General features: G+C 40.8%; 2 protein-coding genes across 6 annotated transcripts in view; one reads left to right on the top strand and one right to left on the bottom strand.

Moving 5' to 3' along the window:
• MACROD2 (mono-ADP ribosylhydrolase 2) overlaps positions 1-20120 on the bottom strand; it is an 848220-nt gene that overhangs the window by 734488 nt on the left and 93612 nt on the right. The window lies entirely within an intron of this gene.
• On the top strand, positions 5285-17004 carry FLRT3 (fibronectin leucine rich transmembrane protein 3). Its single transcript, XM_005525426.3, has 3 exons — positions 5285-5392; positions 12586-13322; positions 14424-17004. The coding sequence occupies exon 3, from the start codon at positions 14469-14471 to the stop codon at positions 16416-16418; it is 1950 nt and encodes a 649-aa protein (XP_005525483.1). The 5' UTR covers positions 5285-5392; positions 12586-13322; positions 14424-14468; the 3' UTR covers positions 16419-17004.

Raw genomic sequence — 20120 nt, 5'->3', positions numbered from 1 at the left:
TCCCCATACACTTGCTTTGAGTTTACCAAGAATGCTAAATATTCAAACTGAGGAACTCATACATTATACAAGTGCAGAAAACTTGGCTACTGTAATTTTACCAGATTAGACCTAAGTGAAACTGCTCAACCAATAGGAGGAGGAAAGAAAACAGGAAACTCTCTAACATGTAAAAGGGGCCAAAGAAGGACAGTGAGGGAGAGAAAAAGAGTTCAGCAGAAGCAGCTTCTGCCGGCTGCATAAGAAGCTGGAATGTGAATGTTCCCATGTGGGTTGATGTGTGGAGAAACAACTGTTGGGCACTGCGGGAGGAGGAGAGGAGGTGGGTAAGAGGCAGGGCGTATGCAGAAAGCCTGGCAGAGGGAGGCTGAGTACAGAGAGAGGAAAGACAAAGGCGGAAAATCCTCTGGGCTATCAGGAAGTAAAAACAAAGAGAAAGGACCAGAAGAACTATTTTCACGGCCTGCAAATAGACTTGGGAGAAAGCATGTGACTTTCAAGCTTTCATAATAAACCTATGAAGAACTGACATTTATGAAAACTGCATATGAAAAGATAACAAGAAACATGAATTTTGCCCGACTGACTGTCTGACCAGTATCTAAATAGGCAAGAGCAGAAGCAGCAATGAGTTCCAACATTAACAGGCAAAACAAGAACATGGACAGAAAGGACTCATCCACCCCAAGCCCCTTCTTAGCAAGCCCCGAATCACCCCTGCCTTGCATATCTCTCTCTCCTCGAAGGCTCCTTCTGGGCAACTGTTGCATAAGCAGCAAACAAAGCTCCAAGAAAGAGCCCAAGACCAAAATTGCACCAGATTTTTTTTTCTGCCATTTCAGAAGGTTTCAGGTTGGTTGGGGTTTTTTTAGTGTATTTCTGTACTACTGGAACTCTTTTTATAGAGGCAGGTGTAAAAATGCATTTACCACTTTGTTCAGCTCAGTACAGGCCTCATCCATAAAAATGTGAATTTGCAAATGCAGAACTACCCTGAGGGCAGAACAGCAGGTTTTTTCCTTCACAAGATTCTTCCTCACACATACAACTAGACATTACTAACAATCTCAGTTAAGGTTTTCAAGGTTGTTTTGGAGGAACACTCTTTTTCCTCCTTTTAACACACTTTCAAAGCCACATCAAGTGAAAGGAAAGTCTATTCTGTTCTGACAGCATTGCTTACTTCATCAAGTAAGCAAGGAAAAACTCCATGTTCTTCATAGCTGTGAAGGAGTTAGCACCGTTTCTCCTAAAAATGTTGTCATGATGGCTTCATGATTTGACATCTAACAAATAAGAGGAAATTGCTTTTTAAATACAAATATCAGCTTTAAGCATTAGGAGCAAGCTTTCCTGGAATGGCCTTTAGTCAGCTTTCTTTACCCATTGCAGTATGTCCAGTAAATAATAAAAAATAAATACCTTACTCAAAAGCTTTGCAATTTCAAGTACCCTATTAAGTTACTTAATTTTGCTACCCATAGCACATGATCTCACAAGCAAAGCTGTTTATTTGCCTTAGGGAAAATACAGATGTGATTGCATCACTGGTGTTTCTGAATTGACAGGGCTTTTCCCTGGGGCTGTTTAGGAGAGCTGGAAAGAAGAATGGGGAGAAAGCATGGAGAGAAGAGGGAGGAATGGCAGAAAATACAGGTGCAGAGGTCTAACCTCCTGGCCTTTACAGAGAGACAAAATAACCACAATTACAACTATTATCTCTCACATTCCTCTGGTAGGGGAAAAGAAAGAAGCACACTTGAGCCCACCTGATTTTAAATGAGTATTTAGTTTTAGACTCTTCATACCTTTCTAGCTCTGCTGTGGACTGTCTTGCATGATTACACTCCCATTTTTGTTGCATTTGATACAGAGCTGTTGCACCAACTTTGACAAGGTACTCTATGTACATGTACAATGCTGAAAGCTGAATTTGACAGATATTCGTACTTGGAAGGAATATATCCAAAACTGGATTCTAATTCTGAAATGGTTCCGACCACTTAAAGACTAAAATCTAATAGGAAATGCAGTATATATATGCTGAGAAACTCTACTTAGTGAGTATCAGGAAATCTTACAGAACATGTATCATACTGAAGTTCACATATCGTAGTGTCCTCTCTCCTTACATGTCTCTACAAATCAGCCTATGCCTAATTTGGATTTGGGACAGCTTGCTTTGGAAAATCAATATAACCTCATAAAAGCCTGAAGCTAAGACCCACTAACACTCATTTCAGCTTATTCCATTGAATACCAAGCTCTTATTCTCAGCTTTATCTGACAGAAATCTGTCCTTGAGATGCTCAACGAAGCAAGGGTTCAGTTTTGATTCTTGAAGACAGCCAGCCCTCTCCTTCACTGAGGATGAGTGATCTCAGATTCAATTTCACTTCCCAATTAAGGTGTTTGGTTACTCAATATTTCATAAATGTCCTGCCTGGAAATGTCTGTGACGGGAACCTGATCTATAGCAGGACAAAGGATATCCAAAAAGCCTGTCAAGTCACAGGGAGAGTCATTCGGGTCAACCCTTGGCTGAGGGAGTTCCCAGAACTTCAATTGTTATCACACCATCAGGATGTTCAGGGAATGAAAAAAAAAAAAGAAAAAGAAAAAAATGGCATCATCATTACCACATTGACCTAATAGCACCCTACAAGAGCTATAAACTTGCGTTATAAACTTGCAGTAAAATTCTGTGAAACACATAATGTAGCATGAGTACTCTGAATTTCCCACCCGACACCTTTTAAACCCTCTCAGCCCATGAAGCATTAACAAGATTACCGTGTCTTCCAAAAGGTAATTTCCCTGTAGGGCTGACAAGAACTTTAATCTCAGTGTCATGAGCATGAATTAATTCTATAAACAAAATACAAGTAAAACACTATTTTAACTTAGAAATTCAATTAAAATCTCTCATTATATTCCTAGGCTTTGGCACAGCAGTGTTAAATATTCATATTTTTATTCCCAACATATGAGTAACTCCATCCTTATCAACAGAACTTCTCCATCCGAAGACACCTTGAATTCCTATCTTTTAAGAAAAAAAATGGAGAACGTGGTCAAGATGTCCATGTACAAGAGGTTTTTTGACAAGAGTATTTTAAAGGCTACCCACGTTCTTAAGAAGTATATTTATGGAGTTTACATAAAAGAATACAGTCAAAAATCTGCTTGCAACAGCACATTAAAGACCTTTCAGTACTCCAGAGCAGCTGTGACCTGGTAAAATCTAATTATTTTTCACATGCCCTTTGGAATTCTCTAGGAATATGTACTGTAATTTCCAACCAGTGCCATAAGCACTGGGCCAGCCTTGGAATTAAGCGGAGAGATAGCTGGATGAGTACCATATACATCTTTTATAAGCATCCCACAGATCTGTGTTAAGGCTTAGCAACGTGGCACAGCAACATAACCCTGGAATCTGTTAACTAATACAGCTAAGTCAGGCATGAAAAATACCAAATACACAAAGTCTTTGAAAAATACTACTATCATCTTAAAAGAATCTCAGTAAAAAAAAAAAAAGTCAACAGGATAGCTGCAGCATTTCCAAACTCTTAGCATTTCCACAGCTCACTATTCTGTGCCACATGATGAGACAGGGGCATGCTGTAGTACCAGATGTATCGCTGTTCATATAATACATGCACATATGTATCCATATGCCTATAACGTGCTAGATGTGCATTAAGATGTATATGCAATACAGTTGATTATTCTGAGCTGGTTAGGGCACAGCTCACTGCCAGGACTATCAATACAGACAGTTGCACCTTAACCTGAAGTCAATTTATTATTAGATTTTACTCTCCTCAGGGAAAGATTATAATTGAAGTGACAGCGAAAAAATCCTTTTCCTTCTTTATCAAGGAAAATCAATGCCAATTTTTTTTTAATTAGCAGAATAAATATAGCACAAATATAACATTTTGCACATCTAAGTATCAAATCCATCAAGCAGCATTCAAAAATTTATTAAAAACCTCTTGAAAAAGGATGAGATTTGACACTTGCAAGTTTGTCTGGTTTTGTTTGCGAGAAAAGATATCAACAGCAATTGAAGTATTCAAACATTACACAGAAGGTGCACCTATGTGGCAGTTTCCATAGGATTTACAGAAATCAAACCTGCCTTGAAATCACTGGAGCTTGGCGCTGTAGTCTTCTGGTACCAACAATAAGTGCAACTGGAGGATAACCGGGATCAGCAGAGACAGTTTTCGGGAGTCTGCCTTCCCCCAGACATTGGCTCTCTGCTGGAGAACATGCTGGTCAAAACCCGGCATGAGGTGGCCAAAATCACTTGTGCATGGCTAATGAAGAGAACAAGAACAGGACGCTCAGGAAGGCAGCAGCTATCTCCTGGGAAAGAAACTGGATTGGATGGAAAATTTTTAAAAAACCCAAAACGACAGAAACATCAAGTGCATCTGCCCAAACCAGCAATAATTGTGCGCTTGTAAGATAAAGGAAACTGGGTTTTTATGAAATAACACCTGAGGAAGATGTTTTCTAGGTTGCCCTTTAAGTACCATGTATTTTTGGTTGTGTTTGAAGGGCAGTAACTTTAGGAAAAATCCCTATGGACTACATCCTAGCCAGGCCACAATCCCTCTTAATCTCAGTCCTGCTGGGCACGATAAGTTATCTCCCGGGTGGAGCAGGAACCAGGCAGTTCGTATCCACTCGGTAATTCCAAAAGGAATCACCTCGGGAAAACCCTCAAACCTTCCAAAGCTGCAATGCCTTACACGAAGCGCCACAACCAGGGAGATGCCAGGAGAGTGACGGCGCTCACAGCCATGTGGCAACTGGGACTGAGGAAATTTATTGATTTCTTTGTGTTTTAAATAGCTTTTTTCTAAGCGCCTTCTTGAAACTCGCGGCCTGTCCTGGCCCTTGGACCCAGGGTACCGGGATCACCTGCCCAGCCCAAAACCGGGCACTAGCGGATGAACTGGGGGACGAAAGGGAGCCACCCCGCTCCCGGCACGGCCACCAGCGGCACCATCGCTTCTTTGCCACGAGGAAAAAAAAAAAAAAAAAAAAGGTAAAGAAATAATTTAAAAGCCCTCCGTGAGGGGCCGAGGCGCCACGTCCTCTCCCCCCACACCCCCTGCGCGCCGGGGCCGCGCCGCCGCCTGCTGCTCCCCCTAGCGGCGGCCCCGCGCCACGCCCCGCGCCCGGGCCCGCCCCCCCGCGACGTCCGGCCCCGCCCCCGCGGCTCCGCCGCTGCCGCCGCGACTTGAGGGGCGCGCGCTGACCCCCGTCCGCGGCCGCCCCGCGACAGCGCAGCGCCCGCTCCGCTCCGCGCTCCGCTCCCGGCCCCGCCGGCCCCGCTGCCGGCACCGCCCCTCCGTGCGCCTCTCCGCAGGTAAGCGCGGGATAAGCGCCTCTGCTCCTCCGCGGGACTTGCGCGGGTCGGGGGGGTGCAGACGAGGAGGAGGATGTGGAGGGAAGTTTGGGCGCGCTCCCCACACCACCACCCGCTTCCCGGCGCCGGGGTGCGGGCACGGCGCTGCGGCGGGGAGAGCCCGCCCGCCCTCCCGGCGGGGAGCGCAAAGGGCTCAGCCCGCACATCTGGAGCGCAACCCGGGGGCTCCCCGAGCTGGGCGTGCGGTGCCTGCGCTGCCCCGGCGCCAGGAGAAGCAGCCGGAGCAAAGCCGCCCTGCGCGGGGGCGGAGAGCGGCGGGGGGACCCGCAGAGCAGCGCCCGCGCCCCGCGGCGCAGGGACCCCGGCCGCGCGTTTTAACGCGGATGCTGGGGGGTGCTCCTGCCCGTACCCCGCATCGCTCCCACGGTTGGGAAACTTACCCCTCCCTCCATCCCTTCTTGCTGCATCTATTTAAAAAAAAAAAAAAAGCAAAAAAAAAAAAAAGCTGAGGCGATGCGTTCGCGCCCCTGCGCAGCGCTGCCCCCCGCACCACAAAGTCTGCGGGCGAGAAGATGGGCAACAAAATGGTTGCACAGAAAGAATGCAACAGGCCCAAATTCCCGCCCCGACGCCCCACTTTCTTTGGGAAGAAGAGCTGCCTCATAATCCTCCTGCCATTCCATAGGTCCTCGCCTAGTTCTAATCAACTTTTCAGCTGTTTTCCGTGTATTAAGTGATTGTCTGCCCTCGTACAGGCGCAGCTAATTAATTTATAGATGGCTTGCAAATAAATAATTCACCAGTACTTCGTTGCGCACATCATCTCTACGTGATTCTGACCCCAGAAATCGTTTCACGACTGCTGGATGTGCCAGAATCTTTTGTTTTAACCCCTTTCCTCCAACGCAATTAGGAGCTCTGCAACTTAGTTGATCAGGCAAAGCCCGAGTATTCCAGCATTTCCCAACGTAGTGGTCCTGCTTCCCAGCATCTGCCATAGCTCACAGCAGCCAGGCACAGCTTTCTGATTTTGGGGTTGGTTGGCTGGTTCTTTTCTTTTTTTTTTATTCCTGCTTAGTTTCCAAGCTCATCCCCTTGGTGAATAAAAGCCCAGCTCTTGCACAGACAGCTGCCTTTCTGGCTCAGTCCTGCTCTTTGAGGTCGCCTCAATTTTAATCTCTCTGACCGCAAAGGGGTTTGAGCTCAACCCTGGCACATCCAGGCAAAGTTGCAAGGAGTGTTGCAAAAGCGAGGACGACTGTATGTAATTAACTAATTCATGGAATGCTGTTACCGACGGGTTATTAATTTGGGCTGAAGGCAAGGAGCTTCCCTTCTGCAAGGGATCAATTCTGGTCAGTTAACGGAGTCCAGTGGACTATTTCCTACACCAGATTCACACCAAAATGCAGAATTACTTTACAGATAAATCTTATTCCTGCACATTAGCTGAATGCATTTTCTCTTTGCCTCTTCAAAACGAGAAGATTCACATTTTGCATTTCCATGTAAATCATTTATACAAAGAAAAAGTATACAAAGAGGCTGAAAATGTTCAGACTTTAAGAAAACAATTCATTATTCTGACCCCAATTTCCTTGTCTAAAATATACTGCCCAAAAAGATAGAAGCATCAGTTATGCTCACCATCTGTTGCCTGGGGATATGGCATCTTAATGAACATTTCTTTGAATTAGACTGAAAAATGCATTTGTCAATTCAAGTGTATAAAGAAAAGAATTATTCGCTATAAAACAGAAAGATCAGTCTGTTTTCCTTGTCAATATATGCCACACATTAGGTCATACTCAAGAGGTTTCAGTGCCCTTCCCTCTCTCAAAAGAAAACCCACCTTCAAGTTTCCTTTAATTTATTCCAAAACCATACAATACGGCCCTGTTTAAGATAGGGTTTCAAATATTTCGTAAACAAAAGGTATACCTGGGTTTAGAGAAAGCCAATTATCTTAAAATACACGGAGTTTATTCTAATCCTACTTCATGCTGCTATCAAGCTTTTTTTGTTTTTCCATCCACATTTAATCACTTCTAAAAGCTGAATTTTTTCCTGTCTTCTGTGCTCCTCCTGTATACCAGAAACAGTGACAGCCCTTGGCATGTATTTAAAATGCTAATTCTCCTTTTTTTTTTTTTTTGTTTGTTTTTTTTTTTTTGTATACTTACACCATTTTAACTGGAGAACAACCAGATAAATACTGCAAGTAATCAGCATGGGAAATTCTGTAAACTCTCGAAAAGAGTGATTTATTTTATAACTCCCTCCTTTCAGGCTGCCTCTGTTTTTCTCAACAGGAGACTTTGTTGTAATTAAAGCAGAGAAAACTGGACAGCAGCAAAAAACATCTGACTTGTGGCTCTTAAAAGCACAGGTTTTGTAGCATGTACCACCCCCCAGTGGGCAAAAAACTCTGTAGTAAACTCACAGCGAGCTTTGATCTCCAGAAATAAAGTCAATATATTTTATAGCAAGAACAAAATAAAGATGAGTTTCTGGGTTGGGGTTTTTTGGTGTTTGTTTTGGTTGGTTGTTTTTTTTCCCTCTGTCACCAGTAGCTAAAAGTTGTCAGATATTGTGCAAGGCAATGGTGACTAATCAAAGCAATTGCTGGAGTTTGCAAACTTTGCAGTTGCAGTTATTTGAAGTGGCTTCAGTTGGGAGATGGCCATCTTTGTCTCCTTGTAGCAGGAAGCATGGATGCTAATGGTTAGTTAGCTCTTAAGTTTTTTCCTTAATCACTTCAAAGCACAGGAATGCATGGAAGAATTAATATGTGATTGCTTACATTTATTTTTAATAAGCAGCCAAATACCACTCAGGGCAGGAATCTTGAGAAGTGTTCACTACATACCTTTTGGCATCACTCTCTTCTGCCTTTCAAAAGTTATTAGAATCCTAACATACTTAGAGCTTCGCATTTTTTCTAATTTTTTGAGGAGCAAACTCAGTAATCAGGAGGTGAGCAAACAACTGCTTTAAAAAGGAAAGGAACAAAACTACTGGAACTTTATCTAGTGTTTAAGTAATGTTTTTACACATGAGGAGTTTTATGCCAGAAACTCCCTATCAGGTATAATTCTACCTAAACTTGTCGAGGGGAAAAATAGATATTTTTTTTCCCTTAAAACAATGGCAGCATTTGTTCTCTATTATTTAATGCCCAGACAAGTTACTTCAGCAGCAGCTCTCAAAAGAAAACCTAGAAGCCATAATTAGCTAAACTCAAAGAGCACTAAAACACAAAACAAAAATCCTTTGCAAAAAAGACTCCCCCTCAAAGTGTTTTCTTAACATGCAACCTTTCCTGCAGCAGAGTAGTCAAAACAAGAGAGTGAGAAGGAATAGAGTAATAGTCTGGGTCTTTTCAACCCAGCATCTTCAAAACTAAGAAAGATTTTAGAAGTAAACTTCAGAAGAGAACCACTTGTAGTTCATTTCCATCCTCTACAGCTAATACAGGTTTGGCTGATCTTAGGTGTGGAGTCAAGCTTTTACTCAGAATTCATTCCTAAGTCAGATTTACTTGCATTTGAGGGAAGATCACATACAAATTTGCATTTTTTAGGACACTTGAGTTAGATTTAATAAGACACAAGCTGTATTATTCCTACTGCACAAGAAGTGGGAGCAAGTTTTCTGCACGTAACAAAAAAAACAAAAAAAATTTTGCCAACATGCAGTGATACAGCCTTACTGAAGGGCTCACTCTCACTTTAACAAACTCCTTTGCATTTTTTACCCCTTGGAAAGACAGCTAAAGGACCTTCTGCTTGCCTAGCGCCAAACAAAAGACTGGGGCACCTTCCTGAAATATGATGATCGTGGAAATTGCAGCTCCTAGACAGGGTGCTTAGAAAGCATTTTGCTGTCACTATCAACTAACCCTGAGTAATACACTTAAAGAAAACAAAGTGTGGACATTGTTTTAAGTCTAGATTAACACTGTGGAACCTCTTTTTTTTAAAAAAAAAAAAAACGTTGGTGAAGCTATTTAAGCTGCAGCATGACCTCTGTAAGCACAACTGACATTATAAGCAGTAGATGGACTTTGCAAGTATTTTTAAAAATAAGCACATTCTGTGATTCTGATAGGTTTCAGATTCTAAAGAAATACAGAGCTAGTTCTGGAATAGAAGTACACTGGTTAAGAAAATTGGCTTATCAAGTATGTATATTCTAGTGGTGGCTTTGAGTAATAGTTTTGTCTTCTACATCTAAAAATACCTAGTAGTTTCCCTTTCCTCTGTTACTTTGATGGTAAGAAAGAAGCCAGTGAGCTACCAGAGTTCCTGCTGGAGAACACAGAGGTAGATTAGAAATTCAAGTAAGCATTGTGTGACCTCAAGTGAGGCAGATGTTGATTTTATTCATATTTTATCACAGCTTGGAAAGAAATTTCTACACTGTTTTTAGAAAAAAATCCCAACTTTTCAAATACCAAATATACCAAAACAATTAATTTTGTTAAACCACTGCCTAACTACAGTACAGTGAGTGCAGCTGGACTCCATACTTTAGTGTAAATACAATGTTCTTCTTAGGTCCTTTTTTTTTTTTTAATAGCTCAACTTATGTTGAACATTTTAAAATAAGATGTCCCCTTAGCTGTAGCACAGCAGTAAGTCCACATGGAAGGCCCACACATTTCTGCTATCTCTAGTAATTCACTTGCTTACACAGTCCCAGGAAAACTAATTTAACCATGTGGTTCAGGAAAACATTCAACTCTGAATAAAGATCAAAAAGGCTGCTGTTCAGCTTTTCCAATGTTACTTTTGTTACCAAAAAAACAAGGAGTGATCTTTGCATTTAAAAATTAATTCTAGTACAGAGTTTCTAAAATCTGGTCTGCTCAGAAATAATGGCTTCTTTCAAAACCATGTGTCCATGAAGCCTCCCAATCTGATGCTGCAGAAACCTGGACACAGTGTCTGTACCAGTGGGGGTCACTTTTCATCCTGCCGGATCAGCTCTAATGACTTGGTGTCAGGGAATATTTAGAGACAGCTCAAGAAGGGGAAAGTTGGAGCATGGCAGCAGGATTCCCTTCTTCTCTGTAGACAGATCACTGGAGCCTTTGATATGCAAAAACATTGTTTTCAGCTATAGCTTGAGATATAAAAGGGAAGTGCAAGATATCAAACAATCAAGACCTGAAGAAAACTATTCTAAGTTTAGAAAAGGGAGTGGGGGGTATAGTCTTAATCCACATTTTTGAAACAGTGTCGTCTTCTCCAAAGAGACCTTTTCTTTTTCTTGCTCTTGTTTTCATGTAATTTTGAGAGAAGGGATAAAAAAAATTCCAGGAACTTAATGAGCTTTAGTGCTTTCATTTTAATCCTTCACATTACTGCTATTGTAATAGTGGCAATAAATGAAGAGATGACTATCAAATGAAGCACAGCGGAAACAGTTTATGTGCTAGAAAGGTAAAACAAATGAACTTTCTGTGTGTGCATGGATCTATGTAATGTATGCATACTAGAGCCAACGTTTTGCTTAATGCTAGCAAGTTTTTTACAGCTCAGAGTTCTAAAGAAAATTTATGATTTTAAGCACTTAAAAGTTATTGTAGCCTTCAAAGGCCTATTAAAGGAATTTATATTCCTATTTCACCATACTCTTCCAGAAAATACCTTCTATCACGACTTCACATTAGTTCCTAAGAGACACCATTTTTTTTTTCCACAGCTGTTAAGTTGTTGTTTATTTCAAAGTTTTAGGAATAGGGCCTGGGCTTCTTTCCCCAAACACCTGAATATTACAGAATAAGAAGACTAGACACTGGAGGAATACGGAGCTTTTTTTGTTCCATTTCATAATGATTATATAATTTACCCAAATTACATAAGTTACCAATAAACACGCATTCCCTTCTATTCTAAAATGTGTCCACACAGATTGAGTTTTTGCCTTAAATAAAGCATACATAAAAATACTTATGCCACAGTGGGGATCTCTCATTTTGAGTTCTTTTTTACATTGGACAACTGCTGAAAACAAGATGCTGAAAACAAAGCTCAGAGGAGCTCAAAAGCAGAAGCAGGAGAGAAGGGTCTTTTCCACTCCCTCGCTGGGTAGTCACACCATCTCTCAAAAGGGGGACTTTGGTGGGTTTTTTTAAATGGTTAACATTTTTCTATGAAAAAGAGCAGCAGGATTTGTATCTATTTAAATATATCACTGCATATTCTGTGTTGCTGTAAGGAGTATGACTGCTCTGTTTCATAATATACCTGCTACAAATTGCAAAAGACAATTTTAAAACAGAGAGGGTTTGTGTTTAGGTCAAGTATTTTACGGAGGACCAGAAGCTGCTCTAGTTTTGCTCCCAGGAAGCAAGCATTACTCAGCACGCTGTTCCTGCCAAGCATTTTGGTTCCAATGATTGTGCTCGGTCCCTTGGACAAACGTCAAGTCACAAAAGGGAAAAGCAAGTAAACGTTAAGGATTTTTTTTAATTTCAGATTTAACCATTTTTATTTCAGACATGCTACCTACAAGCTCTCAGGGGGCTTGGTATCTCACTGGATACTTTATGCAGTAGTGATACAAAGCAGCCCAAATTAAGACTGCTGTTTAAAAAATAATTAGTGTTCTGTAAGAAATACAAACAAAATATTTTTCTCCTTCTTAGAAATTTTACAGACTAAACCCACCTTATGTATTGCCAAAAAGCAGACACAGATGCCTGGCTACTCCCTAGCTCAGAATCAACATGCTGCAAATGGGAAATATTCATGTAATATTTTGGCAAAAACGCTTTGCCTTTCACCCGGTAACGAGTGAACAGTAATTAGCACCCTTTACACTTAAAACCAAGAAGATGATCATCATCTATCTCTATTTACCAGGAACACAAAGCAAGCAACCATTTTGGCCTCCTCCAAGGAGGTAACACTGGCACTTGAGATCAGATGAAAAACATAATTTACAAATATTTTGTTACTCTGCCTTTATTTTTCTATTGGAACAAGAGAAAATACAGTTCCAACAAAACTGCAGTAACATGAAAGTACACAGAAAAACATTTTTTGAAAGAGCTCTGTGGATTTTGCTGAAATACCGATGCTTTGGGGAAACACAGTGTGCTACTCATGTACAGGGGATTCAACTCCTAAAATTAGTGTGCACGAGTTGTTATTAATTCCATTTTTTTGTTTTTACTTTTGCAGGACATTAAGAGTTCGAGGAAAGCTTTCAAAGGGGAGTTTTCTGGGAAGGAAATCATATTTTTGTGGGTTTTTTTTATAATGAAGAAAACCATCTGAATTGCCTGATGTTTCTGTGGTAAGGTAACTTGCATTCTTGCAGCACAGGAGGAATTCTTTCCTGCATTACAAATTTGGAAGAAAAAGTGAGAGTTGGAAAATGGTTCTCTGAAAGAGGTGTGGATGTATCAGGATGTAGCTACTGTACAAAGGTCATACTTGGATAATTCTGGATAGGAAAAAGCATCCCTTTCCTGACCTCCTGAAGAGGCTGCAATCCTTCGAGCCTCAGCATAATGAATGGTTTCTATCACGTGGCACTAAAGTTCCCTCCTCTGACTACTACGCTGCACAGAAGAGTTTGTAAGAGTTACAAAGAAAGTAATTCCTGCTAAAGGCATTAAACCAAACAAAAGAGGCTCTTCATTCACAGACTTTATATGAGGACAAAAATAGAAGGAAGCTGAAGCTTTTCTACACTGGGGCCTGGTGTGCTTATGTACCATGATAAATCTTGGTTGGAATGCTCATTGAGAATCGTGCCAGGAGCCAGGAAACACACACCACCAACAAGGACCATCTGAGTAAACACCATCGAGAAAAAACTGCTTCATGGAGTAAACTGTAAGAGTGACTGGGCAGAAAGACATCCCTTTACTGGATATCCTCAAGCACAAAATTTACTCATACCTTTAAATACGGTAGGATCAATATTAATTTATTTTCCTTTTCATGCCTCTGAGAATAAAGTTTAATTAATATATGAACACATAAGAGAAAAGGTCATGACACCACTTAATGCATAGGTCATCTTGCAGAAGTTCTCACAACCCTAATTACAATGGTAATTGAATTATGTTGTCTTAAAAGCTATAAAAATGCTAATTACGTTAGCTCGGTGTACAAACACCCTACCAATGCAAACTACAATCTCAGTCTCAAGAGTTAAGTTTAATTTATAATACGATGGGAAAATGTGGTTAAACCTGCCAAATAGACTCTTATGAGTGTGCTACTTAGTAAGACGACTTTTGAGAATGACAAATATTTAAACATTAAATTAAGCATGTAATGAAATATTTCATCCAGTGAACTAGAAAGCCATAGCTCTACCAGTTACCTGCCAGTTGTAACATTCACCTCTCTGAACATTCACTTAAGCTTGAAAACCAAGCTAAATAGTCCAAGCAAAATAGTCCACAGTGTTTCTAAGTTACACACTGTTGAGTTGAGCACTGGGAAAGACTTGGGGAAAAGTCTTTATTGGCCCTCACTCTTTTGTCTGCATTTTATGCTTTGCCTTTAGGGAATTTTTTAACTTCTCCAACAGATACCACTAGACTTGTGGGTTTAGTAAGGGTTTTATAGTTCACTTAAGGGCTCCTGAGGAAGTTAGCTGGCTTAGGAATTACTTCTTATCTTTCAGATATAGAATGATTTACTTGAACTCTGGTGTGACTTCAGTTCTGTACTTATCTGGTATCTGTGAACAAAGATTGTCGGTACACATGAAATGTGAAGGAATCCTTAGAGTCTTGTTGCTTAAGCAAAATAATTCACAGATCAGGCATATTTGATTATATTATTTTCAATCACTATGCAGAATAACCTATTAAGTTAATTGAATTAGTACAAGTAGTAGAACTATTGATGTAAGGAGAAGACAGTAAAATGCATCTACATGATTGAATTTTGGTGTAATTTGTGTTTCAGATGTCTTCTGTAATGTTGAAGTTGTTTTTTTTTTTATTGTGGTTTTTTCAATGATGATCTGGATAATTTTGTTTGTTTGGTTTTTTTAGATTGTTGAAGATCAGAACTGTATAGAAATCTCATCATTCCTGACCATGATTAGTGTTACCTGGAGCATCTTCCTAGTTTGGACTAAAATAGGGCTGTTACTTGACATGGCACCTTATTCTGTTAGTGCCAAACCATGCCCTTCAGTATGTCGCTGTGATATGGGTTTCATATATTGTAATGATCGCGATTTGACGTCTATTCCTACAGGAATCCCAGAGGATGCAACTACCCTCTTCCTTCAGAACAATCAAATAAATAATGCTGGGATTCCTTCAGAACTGAAGAACTTGCTTAGGGTGGAAAGAATATATTTATACCGCAACAGCCTAGATGAATTCCCCACTAACCTCCCTAAGTACATTAAGGAACTGCATTTGCAGGAGAACAATATAAGGACCATTACTTATGATTCACTTTCAAAAATTCCTTATCTGGAAGAACTGCATTTGGATGATAATTCTGTTTCTGCTGTTAGCATCGAGGATGGAGCTTTCCGGGACAACATCTATCTCAGACTTCTTTTTCTTTCCCGAAATCACCTTAGCACCATTCCCTGGGGTTTGCCTAAAACCATAGAAGAGCTACGCTTGGATGATAATCGTATTTCCACAATTTCTGAGCTGTCCCTTCAAGACCTTACAAATCTAAAACGCCTTGTTTTAGATGGAAATCTTCTAAATAACCATGGATTAGGAGACAAAGTCTTCATGAATCTAGTCAATCTTACAGAATTGTCATTGGTTCGCAATTCACTCACAGCTGCACCGGTGAATTTGCCGGGAACAAACCTAAGAAAGCTTTATCTCCAAGAAAACCACATCAACCGTGTGCCACCCAACGCTTTCTCTTACTTACGGCAATTGTATCGACTAGATATGTCCAATAATAATCTCAGCAATTTACCTCAGGGTGTCTTTGATGATCTGGACAACATCACTCAACTGTTCCTTCGCAACAACCCTTGGCACTGCGGGTGCAAAATGAAATGGGTACGTGACTGGTTACAGTCATTGCCTTTGAAAGTAAATGTACGTGGACTGATGTGTCAGGCACCAGAAAAAGTACGTGGCATGGCTATCAAAGACCTCAGTGCAGAACTGTTTGACTGTAAGGATGATAGCGTGATAAGCACCATCCAAATCACTACTGCAGTACCAAACACGTTATACCCAGCCCAGGGACACTGGCCCATTTCTGTGACCAAACAACCAGACATCAAGACTCCCAACCTAAACAAAAACTACAGAACCACAGCAAGCCCGGTACGCAAAATCATTACAATATTTGTGAAATCCGTAAGCACAGAGACTATTCACATCTCCTGGAAAGTTGCACTACCAATGACTGCTTTGAGACTCAGCTGGCTCAAGATGGGTCACAGCCCTGCCTTTGGATCTATAACTGAAACAATAGTTACAGGTGACAGAAACGACTATTTGCTCACGGCTCTTGAACCAGAGTCGCCATACCGTGTGTGCATGGTTCCCATGGAAACCAGCAACATCTATCTCTCTGATGAAACACCCGAATGCATTGAGACCGAGACGGCACCTCTTAAGATGTACAACCCTACCACCACCCTCAATCGGGAGCAGGAGAAAGAACCTTACAAAAACTCCAGCTTGCCCTTGGCCGCCATCATCGGCGGTGCGGTGGCACTGGTGGCCATAGGGCTGCTGGCCCTGGTCTGCTGGTACATCCACAGAAACGGGTCCCTGTTCTCCCGGAACTGCACCTACAGCAAGGGACGCCGGAGAAAAGATGACTATGCCGAAGCGGGAACCAAGAAAGACAACTCCATCCTGGAAATCAGGGAGACTTCTTTCCAGATGATACCAATAACCAGTGACCAAGTGTCCAAGGAGGAGTTTGTAATACACACCATTTTCCCACCTAACGGCATGAATCTGTACAAGAACAGCCACAGTGAAAGCAGTAGTAACAGGAGCTACAGAGACAGTGGTATTCCAGATTCAGATCATTCACACTCATGATACTGAGGGACATGAAAGACTGGTTTGGGTTTTGTTGGGTTTTCTGGGTTTGTTTTGTTTTTTAAAGAAAACAAGAAAAGACTGACTTAACAGTTGCTGTTCTACTGCAAAACACTGGATTAAAAGACTGACAAAGCAATGTACTGTACATTTGCCATATAATTTATATTTAAGAACTTTTTATTAAAAGTTTCAAATTTCAGGCTACTGCTGCGATTAATGTAGTGGGGATACCTGACCACAATTCTATATTTTAGTATTTTTTAGTAATTTGTACTGTATTTTCCTTGCTAATATTGAAGTTACAGACCATTTAACTTTTGTGTTCTACTGAGTAAGATGACTTGTTGACTGTGAAAGTGAATTTTCTTGCCGTGTTGAGCAGTCAGAACATTCATCTGAGATCCTTGTAAGTGTAAGCACAGACCATTTTTCACTTTGGTATCAATAAAATAATGTTGAACCTGGCAAATCAGGAAGATCAAAAAGTGGTTACAAAAGCTCACAGAACTTCCAGTGTTGGGTCTATTAAATCTGTAAACCACAACAATATTCAATAAACAAAAATATGTGTAGTAATGGGCAATATCAGCTGTCTGGATATATCCATTCAACAGTGGTGAAATCCAGTTTAAATGAGAATAAGCAAATTGATGACATGCATGAAACTGCAGCTTTTGGCAAGTGTTAAAAAAAATCTAATCCCTAGAGGAAAGCATAATCAAATTCCTAACAAGGAATTTAAAAAAAAAAAAGGAAGGAAAAAGTGGTAAGCTCTACAAACCAAGAGGGTAGATACAGTTTAGGAATAGATTTTTGGTTATCAAAATCAGTGGTCTGTATATTACAGAGAGGCATTTGGGAGACAAGGGCAGGAAGACAGAGACAACACTTTGAAACTGCTTGGAAGAGGAAAAGGGCTGAAAGTGCAGTTTCACAAGAAAAGAGAGAGGACAAAATCCAAGGCAATAAAAGCAAGGTCTCAAAAACTGTGGTCCCAAAGGTGAGCAGACAAATGGGGAATGCATTCTGAAGCATATGCCAGTCTGTGTTCAGTATACTGCTGTTACAGTCAGGAATACTGCCCATTACTGTCACAGTTATCCAGAAATTCCTTGGTAAATCTGTAAGGTAACATGTTTCTTTCTGCCTTCCTGCTGAACTATGAGCTATTTCATGTTTAAACACCAAGCCACTCTTTGTTGCAATAATCATTCTGTTTCTTCAACTAAAAACCAAAGTGCTTTGTACGCCCTTTGGCCAGTCTTGTGTGTGCCTTGATCCAACGCTACATGTATCAAGCTTTTAAAAACTAAGAAAAAAGGAAATAATAAAATACCCACTTTTTCATACATAACTTAACTATGAAAAATACTGGTCTTATTCATGAATGAAGTTGAAAAACTACTTCAAAATTATGTTGCACCTCTGCAGTGCACTGATAAGAAACCCACTTAGAAGCTACTACTTTTCTGGTCATGAGCTTCACCTCTCTGTTCAGGTTAATAGTATTACACTTGCAGGTTTTCTTCATTATTAACTACTTGGAAAAAAAGTTTTCACAGCAGTGAACAGTGTGAACAATGAAAGGGAGGGAAGGTATGGAGTTAAAGCCCTCTGAAATACAGTTTTTAAAAGAAACAGCAAATGAAAAATATTTAATATTTCAGACTGTCTCAGACAAGAAGGAAAGTGCACCAAATGCAGCTCAGTTCTGTGAGGATTTTAGTAGTGCTTGGCCTGTTTCCGTAAAAGTAGTAAAGAATGAGAGATGAAAAGAAGGAAGAGTGACCAACACTGATGGTTTCAGCAATCAGCCTGCAAATCAATATCCTACCAGGGATCCATCTAGGTGCGCAGATCCAGAATTTCTCGTAATACACATTTTTTTAATCCTCATTTTCCAGATGTGCCCAGGCTAGTTCCTCTCCAAACTCCCTGTACCATGGAATTGTTGACATGTCACTTTCAAAAATGTCTCCTGCAGTTTCCTGAGCAGTGGAGGCGCAGCACTGTGCTTCCTTACTGACCTTATACAAACCATGTCTCCTTTGCATGGAGCATTGAATGGATCCATGGAAAGGGGGGTGAGTGTAACACTGAACAGTGATGTGCTCAGCTCAGTGTAATGCACCAAACAAGACTGTTTTCCTCTGGTGCCCATCTGTGTCCATTGGCACCATCAGGTGCCAGTCTAGGGAAGGGCAAGAAAGCCAAGACTGAGCATGTGGAGCCTTATTATGTTGATGTGCAAAAATCTTCCCAAGCAGTGAGCGGAAAACAAAAAGGACACAGAGGGACTGGATGGACCTGTTCTTGGTCTGCACTCTCACAGGGGATCCCTGATATCTGAGCTCACTTAGTGACTGGGTCACTGGCCAGAGAGCCTAGTTCTTTGCCAGCAGCTCTCCAGTAACAAAATTAAACATGTTTTGTTGGATTTTCAAGCTATTTAAAAACCTCTCTCCCAGTTGGCTCCAAATTTATGTTGTGAAAAAGGTAAAAAACAACACTCCGTGAGTACTTTGCCTTCTGAGGTATCTAAGCCAGAAGTGCCTGGTAATGGTATGTACCAACTCCAGTGATGCCATGCAAGGTCATAAGGGTATAAAAAACATTGTCATTTGAAGAGATAATTGTATGACAGTCTTCAGAAATGTGACTTTTCATGTGACATTGTAGTCTGTGAGGCAGTAGGGTACAAATCCAAAGCAACTTCAGTAAATCAATCCAGTTGTTCCTACTTCACCTTCTACCAGCAAGAGTGAAAACCTGGACAGGGCTCTGTCTTCCTCAGGAAACCAGGTCAGGCTTGCAGGAGAGCTGGTGTCCTCTTATCACATGTGATGACAATGCAAAAATGGCACACTGGAGTGTACAAGACCTTCCTCGAGTTCTACAGCAAATTTAACTCCACACACGTAATGTTGAAATTAATTTGGCAAGTGAAAGATTGCTTTCAAACTAAACTGTGTTTTTTCCTTTGGCTGTTCATACAAATTTCTATTCCTCTCCATGTCAGGACCATCTCGTCAAGACTGCTGCTTATCCTAGTGCTGCAGCTGCTGCATGCAATGCTTCCCAGCACCATCATAAATCCCTTCTGTTAGACAGGTATATATGCAGGCAAAGCGCATTACTACAGTAGGCAGTTTATTCAACACGTTTATCAAAATAACTAATCCACATTAAATTTATCTCAGTTTTCAAAGTCCATGTTATTTCTGTGTACTGTTCAATATTAACTGTGGAGTGAGGGATGGGATTTTTTTCAATGTTGCCTAAACCTATGTGTAGAGTTCACTTGATCAGTACTCTCCAAATAGTATGCTAAGTATCTTTTACATTCTTTATATTGTCCCCTTTTTTAATTTATATTGCTGTCCTGAATTGCCCACAGTTTTGTTTTAACCTGAAAACTGTCTCCATAAACACCCTGGTACTTTGGAAACTGGATTAATTTTGTCTCATCCTGGCACCTTCAAGAACTAAGTCCAGAAGTTGGACTCAATGATCCTGATGAGTCCTTCTAACTCAGTATATTCTATGATTCTGTGAGAAATTTGCTTCATTTATAAGCTGTTATTTCCTAGCCTTCTACCAGAGCCTGATATGCAGCAACTGTTGGGGTTTTTTGATTGTTTTTTTCGTCTGGCTTTAACAGTACCAAATTCAAAGTATTATGGTCTTGGAACACAGTTT

Source organism: Pseudopodoces humilis, chromosome 3 (genome assembly GCF_049639895.1).
Source record: "Pseudopodoces humilis isolate 2021_Gansu_Grassland_sample_001 chromosome 3, ASM4963989v1, whole genome shotgun sequence".
NCBI lineage: Eukaryota > Metazoa > Chordata > Aves > Passeriformes > Paridae > Pseudopodoces > Pseudopodoces humilis.
The sequence above is the reverse complement of the archived record's forward strand: the minus strand, read 5'-3'. Positions and strand labels throughout refer to the sequence as shown.